Genomic DNA, 22,666 nt, shown 5'->3' on the forward strand with positions numbered 1-22,666 from the left:
GGTAGATACTTGGATAACAGGAGACGGAAACAATGAATTCGAGGTAATTAAGGTTCAATTGATAGAATCGATTGCGTACACTTTGCTTTACTGAAGCTGTTGATGAGGGGAGCCGAAGGATCGGGGGATCGTCATCGTTCTCGGACACGGCGTTCGGTCGTGATCCCTGTCACCGGAGCATTCACACCACCGAGTGTGAGGGCGGAGAACACTAACAAATATACATAGATCTACGAGTAGTTTGTAGTTGGCCAGATGTACCTCTAGATAAACATCCTCAACACCAACGTACGTCCATCACCGACACCGAGCACCCGTATGTTTGTATAAATGACATTACAGTACTACATAGTAAACATAATCGACTAAAATCCTTCGCTTCCATATAATTTAAACAACATCACCAGCCATCATGACAAAAACAGTAGTCATTCTCGGTGCAGGTTGGGCAGGTCTTCCACTCGCCCACAAGCTTCTCAAACACACCCTCCCCAAGGTTCCTGATCTCAAAGTCATTCTTGTCTCTCCCAACAGTCACTTCTTCTGGAATGTCGCTGCGACTCGTGGGATAATACCGGACGCCATCCCAGATGAGCAGCTCTTTTTACCAGTCAAGCCGGGCTTCGATCAATACTCCTCTGAGAACTTTGAGTTCCTCCTTGGGAAAGCAGATGGAGTCGATGCAGCATCGAATACTGTTCATGCAATCTCTAATGAGAATACCAGGCGCGAGATTAGGTATGATGAGCTGGTCATTGCCACAGGGTCTCGACTGGCTAGTGATCTTCCACTAAAGCCTGTTGGAACGTATCAAGAGACCATCTCAGCATGGAAGCAATTGCAAACCCAAGTCGGAGGCTCAAAGTCAATAGTAATCGCGGGCGGTGGTGCTACTGGAACTGAAGTTGCTGGTGAATTGGCCGCAAGATACGGCTCTTCCAAGAACATCACCCTCGTTATTAGTGGTGAACAACCATTGGAAGGAGCCATTGATTCAGTTCGCGCATCAATCTCAAGAGATCTCGAGACCCTTGGGGTCAAACTAATCTACAATGCGCGCGTCACCGAAGCAAAGAAGAGTGAAAGAGGCCAAGGGACAGAAGTGCACTTGTCCAATGGAAGCACCCTCACAACAGATCTCTATCTACCACTACACGGCATCAAACTCAACACCTCATTCGTGCCACCATCATTCTTAGACTCTGGAGGAAGCATCAAGCTGGATGAAAAGATGAGAGTCATGGGGACAAAGAATATCTGGGGCATTGGCGACGTAGGCAACATCGACCCCAAGCAATTGACCATCACGGACAATCAGATCATTCACTTGGCAACAGCCCTAGATGCGACTTTGACGGGGAAGGGGGATATCAAGCCGTATCAGCCTGCGACTAAGAAGATGATATTCGTGTCACTGGGTAAGAAGTATGCGACGGGTCAGATTGGGAACTGGAAGCTGTTCTCATTCATGGTATCGTATGTCAAGGGGAGGAAATTGTTTGTTGATACAGCTGAGGGTTACGTGGGAGGGAAGCATCTGAGGCATGCGGCCATGTAGTATTCTCTGATCCGCTATCTTTGTACTGTATCCCATCTGTTCTAACCCCATTCATAGTAATATTCCATTCTGTCAATCTGTTTCGCGCCGTGGCCCCGTTCCTCGTATTCAGTACAGCACTTATCCAAGTCTAGCTAACGAAAGCAGTAGTCTCAGAACTATTGAAACATGATATCCATCCACTGCATTCCGTTACAGACTGTATTTCCAACTCTCTGCTGTGTCAAAGTGTGACAAGAAGAAGTTCGGGCCCAGTGTATGAACAGTGTCATTGGTCCTCAGTCCTTCAACAAGTTCCTCAGAGCAACCCTTCTCGAGGGGTTTTCCGGAAAGTCTACTCTTGATCCAGTCCATCCACTTCATCTGGCTAGCCTGAATGGCAGAAAAGTGATCCATACCAGAGAAAGTGGCATGTTCCAAAGCTTCCTTACTGCCAGACTTCTTCACCAAATCGCAAGTGTCCTTGACAGCAGCGTCAATACCCCCGGGACGAACGACATGGTCATCTGCGCCGTTGATAACGAGCAATGGACCAGCAAAACTCTTCCGTCCCACAGCGACTCGATCAGCCCACTTCTTAGCAGTCGGATCTTTATACCAGCCCGACTTCGCGATATCGGTTGGAGTGAGATCCATTGTCACCAAGGCTAACACGGGGAAGCATCCCTTGATCTTGGCAATCACGTTGTGCCAGCGATCGTAGCCTGTAGTAGTGAAACCTGTGTAGTTGTACTTGGGGTAGATCTTAGAGATTGAGTCGATGACCGCGGATTGCGCAAGCAGGCCTGGTGATGCGATCGAGTTCTCGGTCCAGTAGGCATAGTCATCGAGGATCCTAGTCACTGGCGCTATGGAGACTGTGCCTTTGTATCCATCAAGAGGCTTCTTAGCTTGTCTTTCTGCGAAAGCCCACTGGAAAAAATAGTCAGCGTTAGTACTTTGATGGTAGTAGACCATGCCCATAGCAATCGAGCACAAAGAATACGTTATGTAGAGGGACATTAACTTACAGATGCTCCTCCGCCTTGAGAGTGACCCATAGCGACAAAAGAACCGTCAGAGCTAAGAAGATCCGGGAACGCTGATCTAGCTGCTGTTACAGCAAAAGCAAGATCATTCGCGTGAGCCGGTGCTGTGACCCAAGAATGAGGAATGGTGTCTCCATTAGGCAGCTCAGATACACCAAGACCAGTATAGTCGGGCGCAACAACTGCAATCCCCTGAAGTGCCAGAGCAAAAGGAACTTGGAAATGGTACTGCAAAGCTCTGTAGCTACTAGGTGCACAGGGCTTGAAGGTACCAGTTGTGCCATGTGCCCAAGCAACCATTGGAAGGCCTTTCTTAGCAGAGCCTGAACCAGTTTGGAATGCAGTATAAGGCCAGAGGACATAAGCTGAAGTGGGAATGACCTTTCCATCAAGATCCTCAGTGGTGTAAATGATTCGCGACATGGTCAGACCGCTGGGGACGACGTAGTTATCCAGGTTAGTGACATCCTCTGTCTTGAGTACAGCACCAGGAGATAGCTTGCTAGAGAAGTTTGAAGGGGTCTTATAGAAGGAGAATGTTGGGTCAGACTGTTGCTCTGAGATCCAGGAGGATACGTTGAGGGTCAGGGCCTGGCATGTCTTGTCACAGGTGGTAGTGTCTGGGAAGGGATTCTGTGCTACAGCGGAGGAGGTAGACAAAATGAGAAGAGCAACAGCGCTCTTAAGGCCGATTGTGAACATTGTGTTAAGATGTCTGATATGCTAGATTGCCTCGTCGTCGTTAGTGAGGGGATGATCTAGGTTATATAGAAGATCGCTATGTCGTGATCTGTCGACTTCACAAACAACTTATTACGATACCACCACACATTGAGAATTTTATATCTCCAATGCGATATCCAAAAAGGCCGCTGAGCCACGAATTTGGAATTGATGATGGTGGTATCGGGATGTAGCCAAACAGTTAGGAGAATACGATCAAGAGTAAGGCTGTTGAGCCCGCCGGTAGGTCACATCGCACCTCAAGATTTGTAATAGTTGGTTGCGAATATTATGAGTATAATCTGCAGTGTCATGCGCCTCAATCTTCCAGTCACCTACGTATCCGCCGTTGCGTCGCTTCTTAGCCGGTACGCTCGAATACGCCGGAATACGCCAGCCATACCCACGACGTACGCCAACCAAATCCACCGCGGCAATATCTATGATCGGAAAAGTAGTCTTTCGGAAGTTTGGCGCTTACGCCAAGATCAACCTTAATTTAACAAGATTGAGTTAGCTAATGATCTTCAAGTTAGCTGCGTATAAGCGGATAGGGCTGGTAGTGTCCGGCTACGGGGGACCCTGATACGCCATGACGAGGCTGGTGGTCAGTGTAAAAACAATTTGTCTATATGTGAATGCTTGAATATTTTGAGTATATAAACTAGTTGATGTTCTTGTTGAAGTTGATCCGATCAAGCAACAATCGCTCAACATCCTCACACAACCTACTCCCAATAACTCAACAACCTTCGCATCTTCGCACTCGTTGAACAATCCCCAATCGCAACATCATCAAAATGTTCTCTAACGCCGTGATATACGCTACTGCTGCTCTCTTGGGCTGCTCGTCCTTCGCGGCTGCAGCTCCCCAGGGCAAGACGTCCGAGGTCAGTTTGACTACCAAGCTGCGACTCGCCGACACGTATGTCATGAATTTTGAACTCTCGAACTACAGGTCTCCTAACATTCATATCAGCTTCGTTGATCGCTATAGTCTTCTTCCCGAGGACAAAGACTTTCTCTTCAACTTTAACAGCACTCCCAGTGCTATAGCCAACAGCCAGACTTTCCCTGCTCTTACAGGCTCTGGCCTCAGTCTGGCTTCCGCTCAAATCCCAGGTATATATTCACCCTTCTCGTTTTTGAAAATTACATGCTAATTGTATTCAGGCTGCTCTATGATCATGCTTCACACTCACCCCCGAGCTTCCGAGCTCTTTGCCGTCATGTCCGGCCGCGTCTACACCGAAGCCGTTCCCGAATCCGGCGTCCTCGACGCCGAGGGAAAGCCTCGCGTTATCCGCAATGAAATCGGCGCTGGTCAAGCTACCATCTTCTACCAGGGAACCAAGCACTACCAGGTAAACCCCGACTGCGAGCCCGCCAGTGCCATCGCTGCATTCCCCTCCGAGGATATTGGCTTTGCTGCTGTTGCGCCTGGGCTGTTCTCTATCAAGAATGACGCTGTCATTCGTCTTTTGGGAGAGGCCGTTGATGGTGAGGATATTGAGAAGATCAGGGCTTCTATTCCCATGGATATGGGCATCAAGGTTGATGAGTGTCTCGCCAAGTGCGGTAAGCAGAAGCGTCAGGCTTGAGGATGGGGCCTTAACTGCGGTTAAGCTTTGAACCTCTGATTGAGTATTTCTTTCTTTTACTATGTTTCAATTGCGAGATATAGAGTTCAAGGTAGTTAGATTAGTTGGGTATAGATTTCTCCTGGAGCTCTTCTGCAATCATGATCCGAGTCCCTGATTGGCCTGTGATCTGATCATGTCAGGTGAGCACCGATCTTATCAGATCTGGCAACGTCATGATAATGTAATCTGAACGGGCGTTCCTTGCTTTGAGGGATTGGGTGCGCCCAGTCATGCCACCACCAATGGTAAACCCGGTGCGAGCACCAACCCAGTCACATTCCTTCGCTTGGGAAAACAGTTAAATCCACCAGAAATCTTGGTTTAACAGAATCCTATCTCCTAATAATTCCAGTGGACCCAGACCTCGATATTAGCTCGAACACCCACTCTATTTACATGCCTGTGGCACTCTATAGACCCGTATGTGTCCCAAGACTAAGATGTTTCATTGGAACGACCTGACATCAAAATGGCTTTTAGATTCAGCAATGGCAAAGAAAGACAAGAGAGATCTGCCAAAGACAGCCCAGCAGGATAAAAAGGCAAGACAAGAGTTGAATACCGCTTCATACAATGTCTGGACATTGATTCTGCAAGTGCTCTGCTGTGGCTTGATAACAGGGGGAGCAAGCTAGAACAAGTGAACAATTTTATTAACTTGAGCCTTTTATTTTGCAATGACAGCGTTGCAAACGATCTGGGGGTTAATTTGAGCCTAGACCAACGTCATTCAAGACCCGGGCAAGGCGTCGCTCCCCTCTTCCGCTACGTTATGCTAAACAATAACTCTTCTAATAATGTTTTATATCCGTTCAATGACATTTTTACAGATCATTATTGGTCAGTGAACTCTAAGTCAACCCTGGTGAACTTTCGTGCACGATGTAACCACCAATAACATCTATTCTCAATTGAAGCCAAGAAACCATGCACTTTCGCGACAAAACGATGAGCGGAACAATGAACCTCCCGTCATATCATATCATGCATTTATGTCGCGCCGCTTTCTTCAGAGTCGGCTCAACTCTGCCCCGATTCGCCTCCGAAACTATCCCCAAAGCTGACGCTGAGCTTGAGCAAGACGGGTAGAACCGGACTCAGGCCAGCTAAAGGACATGCCACGCTAGGTCAGCTGGCCCATGCATCAATCACGAGTTTTCGCATTTGATGCGATGAGTCAATTCGTTATCAGTGTTAAATAGAGGCAAATATCTCGATCATGCGATTAAGTCATTGCTGATCATCATTACGTCTTTACTACGATGGCACTACAAGGCCTAACTCGGAAGATACTGGCAACGTCACTAATTGCTGTAGTCACTGCTGGCGGTGTCTATGGCTACTCGATCCAGAAACGCGTATCCAAAGTTGATCGGAGCTTGATAACTCGGTTCAAGACCGTGCCAGAGAAGTTCCAGAAGTCAAGATCTGTTAGCGAGGTTGTCAATGCGAAACAGCACATATTCGACTCTGACTCTAGATACATCACGCTCGACATACCGCCTCAACATCGTGATGTATCTGATGAAGTTCTATTGGCAAAGTTCGTCAAAGGATATTTTGGAGGCTCTGTGATTAGACCGGAACGAGTTGCACTTTCAACTCTTGGTATGACACTTGTCAACTTTTCAAGTAAGTCTATCCTTTGCCTCAGTGTGATTGTGTAGTTAACAAATCCAGCAGAATCAGGACCAGCTCCAAGAAAGCTGTGGTCTTGCACAGAACTTCCTGAAGTTTCATTACCTCCAGTCAACACCATCCTATACGGAGTCTTTCAAGTTCTTGAAACTGAGATTGGTGCCAAAGTTGCGCCAAACCGCACTGAGAGCCACATCGACTTTGGATTTGGAAGTGACAGTGACGTGTTTGCTGGAGTCCACAGATTCGTGGTTGTGAGGACGAAGCAAGAGATGAGTGGAGAGAAAGTGCAGATTCACTATGAGTCCATGGCTTGCAACCCTATGCAAAACAAGCCTCTCAGGCCACGGATATTGTTCAAGTTTCATGAATTCTATGCAGACCTGTTGTTTAGGGATGCAATATCCGAGATCAAACAGTGGATGGGTCAGTCTTGATATGTTGGACGGCGGGAAGGATTATCTCTCCTCTATAATCTTGTTTTACTAGTTTAAAGTACCGATGAGCCTATTACTCGACTATGCAACCCATTGAACCTTTTCCACAAGCGCCCTGACCACAGAGGAAAGCCATGTTTGGCTCAGAGGGTCTTCGGCCTATCTGGTGACGGCTCGAGAAAAGTACACTGTATGACGAGCCACGCCAGTAACATAACCAATCCCAGAACGAAGACCTGGATCTTAAAAGGCGCAGGAGTACTTTCAAGGGTACCCCAAACGACGAGAAGTGCCCCGTTCAAGAAGGAGAGAAATGACAAGACAGCTAAGTTACACTTAGCTGAAGCCAACTTCTCAATGGACTGCGAACCGTCGTAGTTAGGAAGAAAACGGCCACTAAAATGCGGCAGAGTCATCAGGAGGCTTAGATGTACCAAGGAAGTGTAGAAAAAGACTGCCACGAGGTCAGAGGTGTGAAAGGCTTCAATGTCAACAGTACTCACCTTTGGTAAAGTCTTCACTGTATATGGACAACATGTTGCCCTTCGAGAATTCTAACTATGGAAGGTAGGTAACTGCAGTCCAGAAGGGTAAGCTTTAGGCTATAAATATACCTAACGAGACCTCAATCCTGACAAGGTGTCATCCTTGGCAAGGCAAATGCCCCTGCCTATAGTAGCTTGACCTCCGGTCTTCTTGCTGTGCCTCTTGTTGCTGTGCCTCTTTTTGCTGTGTCTTTTCTTACTATATGTATCTCTTCTTAAAGCTATCTTAAGTGCCTAAAGAGGTTATTTTCTTATTTTAATATAAATATATCTCTTTTAAAAAATATAATCAAGTTTTTTCTTTTTTTTTAAAAAATAAATAAATAAATTAAATAACTATAAAGTAATAGTTATTTAATATTTAATATTTAATAAACCTTTTTCAAATAATAAAAGTATTTAATTATATATAAATAAGTATATATAATATTATTGAATTCTACTTTTAATTTTATAAAAGATTTAATGTAAGAGAAAAGTTTATTATTAAAATTATAAAACTACCTTACCAAGCATTTTCCTTCTTATCTCATCAAGTTACCATGCATCGTTTAAACACCAACTGCAACAGGCACTGGCCCTTCAGGCAGCTTGCTACCAGCAATGTTACACTGTCGGAACAATCTAACCTCGTCTTCCGCAAAAGCACCAACCACTGAATGGATCACTCCTCGGTTATGAAAGAGAACAAGATCTCCTTGCTCCCAATCATGAGGATAGACCTTTTCAGGAGCAATACCAGGACGCTGAAGTTCGTGGACTCGCTCCCGAACGGCAGTAAGATCATCGATCACAGTTCCGTCCGCGAGGTGCAGCTTTCGAACGGCAGAGGGATGGACCTGGAGTGCTAAACGGCCTGTGACAGGGTTACGCCAGCACATAGGCAAGATCTGGATCTTTCCCTCCTCAACAGGCGGAAGATCCTCGACAGGAATCTCTTTGCCTTCAGAGACCAAGCCCAGACCATCGGAGCGAGACTTTGCACCACTCATCCAAACATATGGATGCGGAGCGTATTCAACCTTCGTAGTACGCACAAACTCCTTATCCTCAGGCGAAAGTCGGTCGTACATGGCGCAACCCGACACAAACGCTGTAGTACCAAGCGGGACAGTCAGCTCCTCATTGGTTCCGTCGTCGTAGACGAGGGTCTGTTTGCGACCTCCTGGAACACGGACGGCGAGGAGTGATGTCACCACTGGGGGAGCGAGGCCGTACAGAGCGGCGTCGATGTGCCATCTGTAGAACCTGGTAAAGTCCAGATCCTTCTCATCTGGGATAGTGGTGGCATGGAATGTGCGATGGTGAGGATGTCGGAGCTGAATGTTCTTCAGTCCTTCGTACTCCTCAACAAAGCCATTTCCAATGACCTGGACTTGGGGTTGATGAGGGATGGTCTTGAGATCAGGGTGGAGGATAGAGCGCTTTGCGTCAATGGTCTTTCCATGGCCATAAGAGCCCGCAGCTTCAGGATCGAAGCGCTGGGTAATATCATACTGGGCCTTGGGGGAAAGATGGTTCTGGTTCTTGAAGACGAGAACTTGGTGGGTGAAGAGTGCTTCACGGATTACGTCAAAGTCGGCATCTGTAAACAGTCAGCCTGGGCTCGTTGTTGATGAGAGATGTGTCTTACCAGAGGAGGTTACCGATTTCACGGGTATTCTCCCACTATGCGTTGTTTCAATTATTCACGAATATGCTTTTGATATCTTACCACTGATGTTTTCAACGTCAACGTTTGAGACGATGGCGCCAAAGTCAATGTTTGACCCAGCGGGTGTTGAGATGGGAGTGACTGTTATTTGAGAGGCCATTGCGATGATCTTGTTTGAAGAATTCTTGTAGCAAGTCTTTGAAAAATCCTGGTATTGAATCTGTTCCAGCGAAGTCAAGGGGATCTGTTTGTCTTTTATATCGCTATCTGAGGTCCATCGTTAGAGCGGGTCGCGGCGGTCGCCTATCTCTCTTATCTGCTCCGAGGATAAATCCGCTTTCGTTATCTCTCCGTACTCCGTAGCAAGTTACACAGTCGATAGTAATCTTATCACCGATTTTGCTTATCATATGACTTCTTTTGTGCTTCTCCAATCTTAGAATGATGTGGCAAACAATTGAGATTCTGTAAATTCCGTTGATATCTCAAGGAGATAGAACAAGGTCGCCCGCCAGAAAGAAAGCGCTTTCGCACAAGCATGCAAGTAGAACAAACGTATCTCGTTGGCCGCACATTTGATGATATGATCAAGCTCATGAAGTTGAATTTCACCAGTCACTCAGATGGTAATCGCCGTGATCATGGATATTATGAAGGTGTTCTTGTTTCTGCAAGGTATGCATTGAAAGAAGATGTATATTTAAGATTACTTCTTTATTGTTCGTAATTTTAAAGCACTTGATGCATGAGAACTCTGGAGCATGAAAGAATAACATACCTGTTGAGCAACTGAACATACTGTCCTGCCCTGTTTTCTTTGTGGTACTGGATTCAGGTTCAATCACTAATCCTTTGAACAGAGGCAAATTAAGTAGGTTAGCTGCATGATGAAGGTCGTGATCTCTCAGTGACTGGCTGGAAGTGGTATATGTGCGTAAGTAATTCAATAGCCTAGAGATTAGTATAAGATAACCATATACGAATCGTGATCTTTTTGGATTCTAAAGGGCCACCATCATCGAGAAATAACTCCAAGGTCCTACATCATGTCTTCTTCAGTACCAGAACGCAGACAGCTTAATGCCTTCACCAGCTTTCCCAAGCTACCACCAGAACTGCGACTCATGATATGGGAAATGGCTCTTGATCGACCTCACCATACAGTCCACGTGTACCCTTTCGAAGATAACACTGACCATAAACCGATTAGTAGACTGGCACTTAATTTCATCCTCGAGAGAGAGTATGGTTTGTGTATGAGGCATAAAGGTGAGATGGTAAGTGAGCACGATGAAAGAGGAAGAGACAGGGGCATGTGGAGGGCATGCAGAGAGTCCAGGCAAGTCATGAAAACGAGCACCAGGGGCCCAATCGAATCATATTTCGATAATCCCTTCATAGCTCGACTTACCAGTATCATGAATGCGGATATTATACATCTCGTGTGTGTCCCCTATCCCCTGGACGAAATTATCACCATGGGGATAAAACCCGGCCAAACCATCACGAAAAGAGTTGGCAGGGCTATAAAGTCAGAAAATATTTTCCTGATTGATATCAAACGCCCTTTACATCGCATGAGCGCCCGTCTAGCTGTGTGGAGGTTTGACGACTGGTTTGCGCCACTTGGCCGAGTCTTTCTTGTCGACTACGGCTTGAAGCGAAGTAGGCCTATAGAGCCTGGGGCTAGTGTACCTGATGTTATATTCGAGAAAAACGGGAGGAGGTTTGTCAAGGTTCGCATGGATGGTGTCGGGTGGGAGAATGACGTTCCGGGACAAAGAAACCAGCATGTGCGCTATCTCATTCCCGACGGGTATCGTATTAGATTCCACATTGCCGCCTGCGAGTATGTATAGGAGTGTGACAGATGTTATGAGGTTAGAGAACTGAGAGGGACTTGGGCGTGTTGGAGGGCATATTTTGAGTCAGGAGCAGTAAATACAAGTAAGTAGACGAGCCCGAAATAACACATCGCTTGGCAGAATACATGGGTCATGTCATACATTGCACTGACTGTTGAGATATTAAAACCGAGCTTGAAATATAAAGTGTTCTGTAGTTCTCTGCCCTACTCTGTAAGGTACCAGCTATTCGCTCCAGAAGGAGGGCTCAATTCCGCTGCTGTAGAGATGCGGCTTATCCCGAGATGGGAGCTGGATCACGCAGTGACCATTTTCGGAGGCTCGTTTCAATTACCACTGAAACGCCCAAGCTCACTGAACAGATAAGATAGATAGTGAGTCCCATCAGATAATAAACTTGAGCGGTCAGAAGATAAATCTGATCTGATTGTGACTAACAATCCCGAAGCCACCTCAACGGCAATTGTCCGTCCAAGCAATGGCGCAATCGCAACCTCCATCCCCATTAGGAAATTCCAAGGGCTAATCAACACCGCGATTATCTCTCTTGAACCTAGAAACCGTGTAAGCCTCAATTGGCACCACCTCAATTAACAAAATCCCCAGATTCGTAGCACTCGTAAATAACGTCATCCCCAATTGGAGGTCCTGATTGGCTAGTTTCGCCGTCGACATGCTTAGCCTGTTTCGCTGATGGTGGGAGTACGACTCCGTGATATTGCAGCTCGAGCACGCAATACACCAACAAAGGCGTCATTACACTGCGGGGGCCGGTAACGGATGGTACCTGGGGAAAAGGGTATATATAAGATCATTGCCGAGGATAGCTTTTGATGTCAATTAACTCACTATTCAAATTGGAATTGCTGTCTTGTCTTTATAGCGTCCTCTTACATCAATTACGTACAATGGCTCCAGGTGCTCTCATCGACGAGTCTTCTCAGACTCCTCTCCCCCAAGTCAAGAACGCAGATGCCCCTCGTTCAATCTTTCCCGATGGCATCCGTACCTCGGGTCAACATCCTCCTCTTTATGACGCACTAAAGCCTTACTCTGAATTCCCCAAGGAGATCACAGGTCCTACGCTTTGGAAGAAGGAGGACTACGAGAACTCACCTGAGCGATGGACTCATCCTTTCACCGATGAGGAGATTCAAGAGTTGAGCGATACTGCTGATGCTTTCATCGCCAGTGGCACTCCCCTCACTGGTATCTCCAAGGTATGATGGCAGTATCACAAGACAGTTTTCAAAACTAACATGTTCAGTCAAACTTCCCTCTTCCAAAGTTGGGTAGAGTCCTCGAGACCCTTCGAGAAGACCTTCTCAACGGCAAAGGCTTCATTCTTTTCAAACGCTTCCCAGCTGGAGAATGGGGTCCTCTCAAGAACGCAGTAGCCTACATGGGTCTCGGTACATACATCGGTTACTTTGTCTCCCAAAACGGCCTGGGCCATGTCCTCGGCCACGTCAAGGATGTCGGTGATGATGCTACACAAATCGACCGCGTTCGTATCTATCGCACAACAGCTCGTCAGTACTTCCATGCCGATGACTCTGATATCGTCGGCCTTCTCTGCGTCCACCGTGCCAAGGAAGGTGGTGAGAGTGACATTGTCAGCATTCACAATGTCTGGAACGATCTTCAGAAGAACAACCCCGATGTTGCTGAGCTTCTGACACGACCAATCTGGTACTTTGACCGCAAGGGCGAGACATCAGTTGGTGAGGAGGAATGGATCCGAAACCCCATCTTCTACATCGAGAACGGTGGCCAGGGTCGAGTTTACTGCAAGTGGGATCCTTACTTTGTGAGATCTCTCACAAGATTCTCCGACAAGGGTCTTATTCCTGCTCTGAGTGAGGAGCAGAAGCATGCTATGACTGTGCTGGAGGAGACTTGCCAGAAGTTGGCTTTGCATATGATTCTTGAGGTTGGTGATATTCAGTTCGTCAGCAACACGCATCTCCTCCATGCACGAACAGCATACACAGGTAAGATATCACATTCAACGATCGTGCCAGGTATGAGAGTACTGACATCTTACAGATCATCTTCCTCCCGTTCCTCGAAGACATCTTCTTCGACTATGGCTCTCTACTCCCGAGACTGAGGGCGGATGGGCCCTTCCTTTCCATGATAGCAAGGAGAAGAAGAGAGGAGGAATTCAGGTTAACAACACTGCACCAAGATGCCCTCTAGATGCAGAGTAAAAGTCCTTTTTTGATATATTAGCGGTCATCATTTCACAAGAATTAGCATATAAGAATAATAACAGTTAAAGATAATGAATCCCTTGAGAATGTGATTACTCTATGCCTTTCTCCCCTACCTCGTTCAAGTCTTGATTTGTTTGCTTGATATCTCTGCGGGATATGAGGCTCATCGAACCAAGTTCAAAACACATCGTTCTTATCAAGCAGTATTTGTCTGTCTATGTGCAAAGACGTCCCTTCTAATCCATTATCAACTTTATTCCAATCTAAACCGTTGAGGTTCAAGAAGATCTATGCTCTACCTTCTAAAGAAACCACGTCAAAGGCCTCATGAAAAAAGCAATCAAAAGAACAATAACAACCGGCAAGTACGCAATCATTTTAGACCAGTCAACATCCTCTATCAAGTCCTCAACACCTGGAGAAACCAAGTTGAAAGGGAATTGGGGAGGATACAGCTCCCTTCGTCGTCGTCCCCTTTCAAGAAGATGATGTGCCTCATTCTCGATAGCCACGATAATGCTGTGGTACCCAGCCAAACTACTGCGCACGTATAGCGTCTGACGAGGCTTGTCATACGTCCATTCTACGTTGGTTCCGTGGACACGTAACTTGTGTGCGTCGTAGTGATACCCCGGGATGAAAATCTCAGTGAGGTGTGCCTTGTCATCGGCAGGTTCTTTGGTCGCTGTGCTGGTCCACTCATATTCGAAGCGTAGTGATTTATGGTTCCAGTTGGACTTTTTAGGAATGCCGGCTGTCTTCACAGCATATGGTCTGATGATAACGTCGAGGATACGACCACCTTTGTAAAGCTCGTCATGCTCGTGGAGATGATTCCGGTAGTCAGGTCGTACGGGGCCATTCTCGCTGAGCTCGTCGCCATTGATGACAGAGAAATCCTCATTGTTCCACCCGTCACCGTACTCAACTCTGTTATTTGGGTTATAGTTCCACAGTGTGTAGTTGAGCTTGTTGTCCTCCATGGCGGAGATCAAGCCGTTCATCAAATGGCGTTGCGTGTCGTAGCACCCTGTGCGGAAAGCTTCTGCCTTGTTGATGTCGTACGAGAGGCCAATCTCGCCAATAACCATGGGAACTTTACCCAAGGATTGCTTTCCGTACTTGACAATGTTGCCAAGCTGCCTTCTGTAGTTGTGTCGAAGTCCTGCGACGCCAAAGTAGAGCGCGTTGAGGACAAACATGCCTCGCGTGAGACCTTGGACATTGACGCTCATCCAGGAATGACTCTTGTTAAAAAGGACATTGAGATCGTAGAAATGAGGCGCATACACAAAGTTCTGTGGGCGTGGAATCTTGATCACTTCCTTCTCAGCATACTTCTGCCGAAGCCATTTCTTGTTATCAGGATCCTGCGTCGGCCACGGCGGTATGAACTCATTGGGGATCGGTTCAATGAAGCTAAACTGCTTCGTCTTCTTGCGCGACACACGCTCCGTAAACTTCTGCAGAAAAGGCGCATAGCAGTCGTTGTACCACTCAATAGGCTTTCCCTCACGACCTGGTCGGTGATCAACTTCAAAGTAATCATCGTCGCGAATACGTGCTGTCTTCTTCTTTTCGTCCCACTCCCAGACGCCATGGGCGCGCCACAGGCATTCACCCATTCCCCGACCGTGGCCGATAGGTTGGTCTTTGAGGGACAACCATGCAGAGCGACCTTTGGGGTCAATACGAGACTTGTGGGATACACGAGTTGGCCATGGCCATGATTTGACATAGTAATCGACATCTTGGGCATAGCCACTTCCAAGGGCGAGAGCTTGTGCGAGGGACGGGCAGTGGCCGATGTGTAAATCGGTGTCGTAGTTCCAGAAGTGAAAATGATGAAGGTTGACGAGGCCGCGATGGGGTTCATTCATAGGTTCAAAGCCAATGCATGCTTCGAGATGGCTGACTTCATCTGCTAGGCGACCGAAGGCTTCAACGCAGGCGTCTTGGAGGAATTGTTGTGCTGATACTTCATCGCCGGCGTCCCTTTTGCGACGACATTTGAGATTGGGAGCTAAAGCATCACCAGCCCAAAAGAGAGTAGCCATTGTCGACGCAGCGAGCTTCTGGTAGCCTGAGGGCCACAAGAATGGACCACCTGGTTCTTTTGGATTTGGTGGTTCACTCGCCCGTTTCTTCTCATCTTGACTGTGGACGTAGGCAGCGCCTGTGTCGGTGAAGGCCTCGATGTCGAGACCTACAACTTCAAACGTCCAGCCAGGTGCACCGCTTCCACCACTGTACCGACTCCAAACATCTTGATGCGCACAAACAAAGCACTTAATACCATACTCAGGCATGAGCTCAATCAATTGGCGCAGGTAGTCGATGTACTCTGTATCCAGGTCCTCAGGGTCTGGTCCAGCATGGCCAATTGACTCCCAGGTAACGAGCAATCTCACAAAGGGCACACCCCAAGTCTGCAGACGGCGAAAGTGCAGCGGCGCATCTTCCAATGGAAAAGGTCTTCCCACAAAAGTGACGATGCGATGGTTCTCATAGAAGCCATGATCCAGGTGAGACAGGCCGTTTGGCTCAGTGGGTAGTTTAGAAGCACCCGAGATGTTTAGGCCGCGAAGGGAGAGGACGCGGTTGTAGTTGTCGACGAAATACTCGTCCTTGATACGAATTGGACCGCCTAACGCAGCGTCCGAGAGGTCAGCTGCTGCGTGGATGGACATCTTGGGTGTGAGTGAGCGTGTGAAGCGGAGGACACGGTCGGGACACGCAAGCTGAAGGGGCAACTGGAGGCACAGTACAGGCAGCACAGCTGAGCTCTAAAGTACTCCACTGTGATGCTTGGCTTCCCTATTCTTAGCGGTGTGGCACCAGTATCACCGTAATTGACATGGATCATTTGACGGGTGCGCCAGAACAATGATCAGTAGAAACTGTAAAATGAGGACAGTGAGGTGGATTTATATGCTGTATGATCTCTTCACACTTTGGCATTGGGACCACTATACATTTTTGGCGTGGTGGGAAACGTTGATTAAAAACACCATTGTGGCCATGACCTCACTTAACTGCGTTGTTGGATGGGCATCATTAAAATATTGAGGGGACTTTAACGATTTCTTCGGGCGTCTCGGCGGGACATCATACAAGCTTTACACAGAGTCAAACTCAATGGATAATGTAAAAATGAAGGTCATGTCTTCGTAAATTAAAATGTTGTTTCGCAACACTAAATATCCAACGCTATGCGCTCATATCCAAATGTGCTTCCATTGCTTCAATGCCATACGCTAACAATGCACCGGCCTATACCAGAACCCACCCAGAAGAAAAAGAGAAAAGCATCTAATTTTCCTGTCTGTCCCTCCTGTTCACCATCGCATAACTCATTCTGCGCGCCGCCCTGTCGCCCCAATTCATCACCGAAAGACCTGGTGACCGTCCTGTGGCCATAGCCTTTTCCTGCCTCACGTCACCCTCAACGCCAAAAGAGTAAGTCCTCTCGCCAGTTCGATCAGACACAATTCCGAATCCAATCTTGCTACTCTTGACGTCAGCTTCCCTCTCCCATCGAAGCTTGTCAAGACTGGAAGCTCTCGTGGCTGCAAGAATGGCAGAGAAGCTTAGACTTCGCATCATGGCATCCTCTTCCATGGCGTTCACGCCAGACGCCACCGCAAGAATGGTGATTCCCATGGATAACGCGTACACTGCCCATAATTGCGCATAATTATAGAAGAAGCAGTTTCTATTCTGCCATCTGACGCAGGGGTAATCCAAGTCTGGGCCACTGTCGAATCGTCCTGAGTATTTCGACGGGTCAGCTGCCCAAGACACCGCAGACATTTGCGGATCGGACAGGAATGATATCAGAATTTCCTCGTAGAACTTTTGCACCTCGAGGGGAAAGTTCGCGACTGGCAGGTAATTGAGACGATCAAGCAATCTCGTCTGGAGAATCTCGCTGTTAACGTTGAAGTTGGGCATTGTAGTCGTACCATTCAAAATGGCCCGCAATTGACTTCCCACGGCGTGGTAAGCGGCTGTCAAGCGATAATTCTTAGTGTCATTGGGGAACACGTAGTTATCCTCAGGCGTCGCCAAGGTCCGGTCCTTAAGCCTCTTATCGGGATCCTTCTTATCGGGGATAAAGGTCGTATCTATGACTTTCTTGAGGAACTTACGCTCTTGGACATCGTGATACTGAACCCCGCCACTGTGGTTGAACTGAACCTTGTACTTGGTCTGGTAGTGCTCACAGCCAAAAATGGTGGGGGTGTAGGCTTTGAACCAGTCACCTTCTTGAGGCTTGTCGGGCTGGGGCTTGGTTCTGTCCTCAACATCAGCGTAACCGAACCAGAGGATGGGCTCTGTCCGGAAGGCAGCAAAGTTCCTCGGGTAAGGCGGTTTCGCCTTTGGTCTTCCACCAGCTTCCGCGACCATCTGGGGGTTCTCATAATCTCCTCGGTCCAGCATTGCATAGTATGTAAGGTTTCCCATGGGAGCGAGGACTGATGTGTCAAAAGGACACTCTGCGTCACCGAGCTTCTTCACTTTGGCTTTCACTCCCGAGGCCAAATCCGTACATTTGTATCCTGGACCAACGAACTCAATGGTATAAGAGCAATTCCAGCCTTTGCCGCAGATTTCCGCAGGCGCTTTCGGGCGCATGATGGCTTGTTGGGTGTATGCTGTTTTTAAAGCGATGGTATTGAATTGACGACTCGATGCCGTGAAGTAGTCAAACTCCTCAGGCTTGTTCTTATCGGGTGTTTCTCCCGCCGGAGCAGTGGAATTCCACAAGGAGACGGAAGACTCAAAATAGCCATCAACTCTGACGGGGTCTCTCCAGTACACAGTCTCTTCATGAGTGAAATTGAGAGTGCGAACATTTTGACAGCGTGTTATTTCTTCCTTCCGTTGCGGTACGACAGTAAGGGTATAAGATGTAAAAATGACAATTAGAGGCGACGTCCAGATGAATATTGTCAGTGCCATTGCGAACTTGGCGTTTACCCAAGCTTCCCAATTGAGAAGGGCTGTCAGATCCTCGGAGGCCGCGAAAAGCGAGTCAAGAGTGGAGAGCGTAAGCATCTTGCGACGGATCATCATCAAGACGCGCTGTCGGAAAGCGAGCACCACGGCATTGAGAAAGCAGGCCTTGGAAAGGAATGCTAGTAGAGCGCCGTATCGAAACTTGCCCTGCTGGTCGTTGGCAAGTTGTCCGTGGAGTCCCCGATAGTAGAAATGGTGGCCCACGGCGAATGCGATCCCCGAGAAGACGAGGACGTACATGCTCCATGATGGCTTCCATTCATGTATCCACCAATTTATCAATCTATTTCGAGGAGGCCCATTTGGAGGGACACCGGGAGGACCAGGCATACCGGGAGGACCTTGAGGCACATCGGGAGGACTGTTCCTTGGCAGCTCACTAGCCATCAAGAGCGAAGCGTTGCTGTCCTCCCTGTAATTCTGAGGTCGACCGGTACCCGGCGTGTGAGGATACGCCGGCTCCCATATTCCCAGCGGTGTCGAAGCGCCATAGTAGGCTGTGTCGGTCGTGGTTTGCCGCTGTAGATATGGTTGATGAGTTGCGCGCTGGGCAAAGGACGAGGTCGAGTAGTCGGGAGAGGTATACGGCGAGGTATTCTTCACGGATCCGATAGGTTTCCTAGCGATAGACGGACTCGTGGGCTCCCAATTCGATTGCGCGTGTTGTGAAGAGGGATCGTGATCAGGGTAATCCCTCAGCTCCATGGTGACGGGGAGGAGCTGGAACTCAACTGCAGCTGGAGCTGTAGGTAAATTGAGTTATGGTTTGGAGAGGCCCTAGCGGCCCGGTCAGTTCCCCGCAGTGCCCTGAGCTTAAAAGCGGGAGGAGGTCGGCCTTTGCTTGGCAACGAGTTGGGACTTTTATTCGCAGGTGATTGATTAGTTGGTATCTGAGAGGAGGATGAGAAGAAGAAGAAAAGACCCTGAAGGGTTTAAAGAAGAGACCACGGCACTTCCCACCCATTCCCAGCCTTGTTGGATTCAGCACTAAACCCATCTCTGCAATGTCACCGTTCAGGGCTGAGCTTTTTGTTCTGTCGGGGGGTGACATGGCTGGGTTCCTGGTAGGGCTGGTATTTCGTTGATTGGCTTCCTGGGAGAGCAGCTGAGGGAGAGCAAAAAGCCACAGAGTCCAATGGTCTCACGCCAACGTGGTCTGGACTTTGGAAGAAGCTTGCGCTTGCTGACTGCTACTAAGCCCCCTGCCTCCGCCACTGCCAGTGTGTTTATAGCGAGAGCCCCAGGCTAAGGTGGTACCCAAATTACATTATGGAGCCCACCTCAGATTATCTACCATGCGTCGAACCCGCTGGTGGGTGTCTTGGCGAAGGCCGATGCCGATGCGATCCAACGCTGGCCCATTGCGTATTGGCTGATGCTGTTTCTGCATGTGAGACGGGATAAAGGATTTTTGCTGTACGTTACGTATGTGCTCTGCTTACTGTTACTTTTACTGTTACCGTCACTTCTTTGGGGTTGAGTATACGAACCCATGATTCAGACTCGTAAGAGGAACAAGCATACCTCACTTAAAATGCTAGCCCCTAATTTGTTACCCGAAGCTCTGCCTCTACGGTCCGACGAACCGTGTTGGTTCTCGTGAATCCATTCCTGATCAGGTTATACTGTCAACTCATCGTCAAATGCTGAACAATTATCCGTATCCAAGATCCACATGATGTCGTCAACAACCAAGTTTAAAGAAATAAATAAATCTCATCATGTCGCTGGGAATCCTCCTCCTGTTTTCCACTTCCTTTATGGACGGCGTTTAAATTTAACCTAAACCTCCGTTCCTGTCAGCACATATTCTCCACTATGGCTGCCTCTTCTACAGCCACAATTGGCTCCTACGAGCTGACGTCTCGCGCAATCAACGAGCCCCCTGCCGCTGCGGTCCGCGAGGGATCGGGTATTTTTGACGAAACTCGGAGGCTTGGCTCTCGCTACGGTGAAGATTACTCAGACGGTGGTGTTGAGAGCGTCGCGGCACAGAATGCTCCCGCGGAGGTTGCTGAGAGCTGGAAATATCCCCGCCAGAATGTTTTCAGAACCGGAGCGGCCTTTTGGAGTCTTTTGACCTCCGGGGCCAATGATGCTGCATACGGCGTACGATCCCTGTGAAATTCTCTGCTTGATACCATTTCTGACATTAAAATGACAGGCCTTGATCCCATACGTACGTCAACCGGCTCCTCCGAGGGCTGAGTTACTAACAGATTGCAGCTAGAAGAATATTACAACTTGAGCTACATCATAGTATCTCTTGTTTTCCTCTCACCCTTTGTTGGTTATATCTTAGCAGCAGTCTTGAATAATACCCTGCATCGACGGGTTGGACAGCGAGGAATCGGCATTACTTGCGGAATATGCCATATTCTCGCCTACATCATTATCGCTGTTCACCCTCCGTACCCCGTCTTGGTTCTTGCGTACTGTCTTGCTGGTTTCGGAAACGGAATCAGTGATGCTGCTTGGAATGCCTGGATTGGCAATCTCGATAAGGCCAATGAGACTCTTGGCTTCCTTCATGCCTTTTACGGCGTTGGGGGAGTTATCAGTCCTCTTATCGCAACTAACATGATCGCAAAGGCTGACTTGCCTTGGTATACATTCTACTATGTTATGGTGAGTCGCATATGTAGATATGCTTATGAAAGGCACAATATTAACCGCTGAGCTCAGATCGGGCTGGCCACTATCGAATTTGTTACTTGCACTTGGGCATTCTGGCCCAATGGTCCAGAAATCTATCGCCAAACCATGGACGCAAGCAACGAGGACAACCAGGGCATGAAGGAAGCCTTGTTCAAGCTTCCTTTCGCTCGTGTCACTTGGCTTTGTGCCGCATTCCTCCTCTGTTACGTCGGTGTTGAGGTTTCTGTCGGCGGTTGGATCGTCCAGTTCATGATTCGCGTACGAAAGGCTGAGAACTACCCAGCTGGTATGACCTCCATGGGCTTCTGGTTGGGTCTCGCCGTCGGCCGTGCTATCCTGGGGTTTGTAACTCCACTTCTTGGAGTCAAAGTTGCAGTATCTCTGTATTTGCCTGCCGCTATGGCCCTTCAGCTAATCTTCTGGCTGGTTCCGAGCTTTTATGTCTCAGCCGTAACAGTGGCACTCCAGGGTTTCTTTCTCGGTCCATTATTCCCTGCAGTCGTCGTTGCTACTACAAAAATGTTGCCCAAGCACTTACATGTTAGCACTATTGGTTTCGCAGCCGCTTTTGGTGGTAGTGGTGCTGCAATTCTGCCCTTTGCCGTGGGTGCTATTGCTCAAGCCAAGGGCGTCAAGACTCTCCAGCCGATTATCCTGGCTTTCTTGACTGCATTGCTGGGACTTTGGCTATGTCTCCCAAGAATTGGCAAGAAGAGGGATTAAGACCCTAAGGGTCAGCAACAATCAGTCTTTCGTCACTGTCTTGTTAAAGTCAGGTCAACTATAGCTCCTGTCCCCAACAAATTAGACTTCGCTCAATGATAGAACGAGGACTTGTAGAAAGTTAATTGTTTCTTCATAGAACAGCCAAATGATATGAAGTCTTGAAGAACCAGGATCCCAAGCGAGCCTTTGCGTCCCGGAGGTAACTCGGCCTTTAAAAGACATACCCTAAGTGTCATCATTAAATCCGGAAGCTTTCAGGATAGTAATATAATGGCTACGATCAAAGTCCGAACCGCCGCTCAATGCTTTCATGAATCATAAGTTCTCATCCATCACGGGCTAGTGCTGTAGATCCTGCGAGCCGTGCCGCCTGCTAGTCCCTCATGGACGAATCGCCCATAGCCACAACTTTCTACGGAAACTAGGTAGCAGATAGACGAGCGTTCCACCTGTGACTTGATGCTAAAGGATAAATTGGCTTGAGTTGTTTGACATAAGAGATGAATGTCTATCAATTCCGTAGATCTGCAGTGAGAGCTGTGCTGGAACTCGCATGTCTATAGGCACCCGGTTCTGGCCGCACTGATATCCCCAGGATCTAGTATCTGGCCTGATGGTCTAGCGGTATGATTCTTGCTTCGGGAGTGACATCTCAGTTCTGTTTAGAAAGAACTATAGTTTGCGAGAGGTCCCGGGTTCAATCCCCGGTCAGGCCCTGTTTTTGCTAGTCAGGCTGTTTGGTTTTCTTTTTGGTGATCGAGATAACATTCAGGAGACGGTATAGGATAGCTTCGTATTGCACTTGCACTGTGCTGGTGAGTTGACTTGTTGAGGGACATTGTACAAGACAACTTGCTGCTGTGAATGCACACCTTCTTCCTTGTCAGTATTTACTGGAAATCGAACTTTGATTTATCATGGGAACTTATTGAAGGTAGAAGTTTAGGAGA

At 48.0% G+C, this 22,666-nt stretch overlaps 10 protein-coding genes and 1 non-coding gene across 11 annotated transcripts; 7 read left to right on the forward strand and 4 right to left on the reverse strand.

Annotated features, from left to right (window-relative positions):
* Positions 1–412: 412 nt before the first annotated feature.
* On the forward strand, positions 413–1,558 carry FPRO_08298 (uncharacterized protein; the record flags this gene model as incomplete). The annotated part of the gene is made up of 1 exon (XM_031221951.1): positions 413–1,558. One exon carries the CDS (start codon positions 413–415, stop codon positions 1,556–1,558), a length of 1,146 nt encoding a protein of 381 aa, XP_031087458.1.
* Positions 1,559–1,750: 192 nt separating this feature from the next.
* Positions 1,751–3,288, reverse strand: FPRO_08299 (uncharacterized protein; the record flags this gene model as incomplete). The annotated part of the gene is made up of 2 exons (XM_031221952.1): positions 1,751–2,470; positions 2,569–3,288. The coding sequence occupies 2 exons, from the start codon at positions 3,286–3,288 to the stop codon at positions 1,751–1,753; spliced, it is 1,440 nt and encodes a 479-aa protein (XP_031087459.1).
* Positions 3,289–4,109: 821 nt separating this feature from the next.
* On the forward strand, positions 4,110–4,910 carry FPRO_08300 (uncharacterized protein; the record flags this gene model as incomplete). Its single annotated transcript, XM_031221953.1, has 3 exons — positions 4,110–4,234; positions 4,289–4,431; positions 4,483–4,910. 3 exons carry the CDS (start codon positions 4,110–4,112, stop codon positions 4,908–4,910), a joined length of 696 nt encoding a protein of 231 aa, XP_031087460.1.
* Positions 4,911–6,214: 1,304 nt separating this feature from the next.
* On the forward strand, positions 6,215–7,027 carry FPRO_08301 (uncharacterized protein; the record flags this gene model as incomplete). The annotated part of the gene is made up of 2 exons (XM_031221954.1): positions 6,215–6,584; positions 6,636–7,027. 2 exons carry the CDS (start codon positions 6,215–6,217, stop codon positions 7,025–7,027), a joined length of 762 nt encoding a protein of 253 aa, XP_031087461.1.
* A 1,096-nt stretch (positions 7,028–8,123) lies between these two features.
* Positions 8,124–9,386, reverse strand: FPRO_08302 (related to Putative dioxygenase C576.01c; the record flags this gene model as incomplete). The annotated part of the gene is made up of 2 exons (XM_031221955.1): positions 8,124–9,157; positions 9,287–9,386. The coding sequence occupies 2 exons, from the start codon at positions 9,384–9,386 to the stop codon at positions 8,124–8,126; spliced, it is 1,134 nt and encodes a 377-aa protein (XP_031087462.1).
* A 1,186-nt stretch (positions 9,387–10,572) lies between these two features.
* Positions 10,573–11,085, forward strand: FPRO_08303 (uncharacterized protein; the record flags this gene model as incomplete). The annotated part of the gene is made up of 1 exon (XM_031221956.1): positions 10,573–11,085. The coding sequence occupies one exon, from the start codon at positions 10,573–10,575 to the stop codon at positions 11,083–11,085; it is 513 nt and encodes a 170-aa protein (XP_031087463.1).
* Positions 11,086–11,999: 914 nt separating this feature from the next.
* FPRO_08304 (uncharacterized protein) lies at positions 12,000–13,304 on the forward strand (the record flags this gene model as incomplete). The annotated part of the gene is made up of 3 exons (XM_031221957.1): positions 12,000–12,311; positions 12,359–13,085; positions 13,141–13,304. The coding sequence occupies 3 exons, from the start codon at positions 12,000–12,002 to the stop codon at positions 13,302–13,304; spliced, it is 1,203 nt and encodes a 400-aa protein (XP_031087464.1).
* Positions 13,305–13,612: 308 nt separating this feature from the next.
* Positions 13,613–16,000, reverse strand: FPRO_08305 (uncharacterized protein; the record flags this gene model as incomplete). Its single annotated transcript, XM_031221958.1, has 1 exon — positions 13,613–16,000. One exon carries the CDS (start codon positions 15,998–16,000, stop codon positions 13,613–13,615), a length of 2,388 nt encoding a protein of 795 aa, XP_031087465.1.
* A 622-nt stretch (positions 16,001–16,622) lies between these two features.
* Positions 16,623–19,037, reverse strand: FPRO_08306 (uncharacterized protein; the record flags this gene model as incomplete). The annotated part of the gene is made up of 1 exon (XM_031221960.1): positions 16,623–19,037. The coding sequence occupies one exon, from the start codon at positions 19,035–19,037 to the stop codon at positions 16,623–16,625; it is 2,415 nt and encodes an 804-aa protein (XP_031087466.1).
* A 1,113-nt stretch (positions 19,038–20,150) lies between these two features.
* FPRO_08307 (related to tetracycline resistance proteins) lies at positions 20,151–21,713 on the forward strand (the record flags this gene model as incomplete). Its single annotated transcript, XM_031221961.1, has 4 exons — positions 20,151–20,441; positions 20,497–20,511; positions 20,559–20,960; positions 21,018–21,713. The coding sequence occupies 4 exons, from the start codon at positions 20,151–20,153 to the stop codon at positions 21,711–21,713; spliced, it is 1,404 nt and encodes a 467-aa protein (XP_031087467.1).
* Positions 21,714–22,323: 610 nt separating this feature from the next.
* tRNA lies at positions 22,324–22,432 on the forward strand. Its single transcript has 2 exons — positions 22,324–22,359; positions 22,397–22,432. It is a non-coding gene; the product is annotated as a tRNA-Pro (tRNA).
* Positions 22,433–22,666: the final 234 nt, after the last annotated feature.

This window comes from Fusarium proliferatum, assembly GCF_900067095.1.
Source record: "Fusarium proliferatum ET1 genome assembly, contig: FPRO_scaffold011, whole genome shotgun sequence".
Classification (NCBI taxonomy): domain Eukaryota; kingdom Fungi; phylum Ascomycota; class Sordariomycetes; order Hypocreales; family Nectriaceae; genus Fusarium; species Fusarium proliferatum.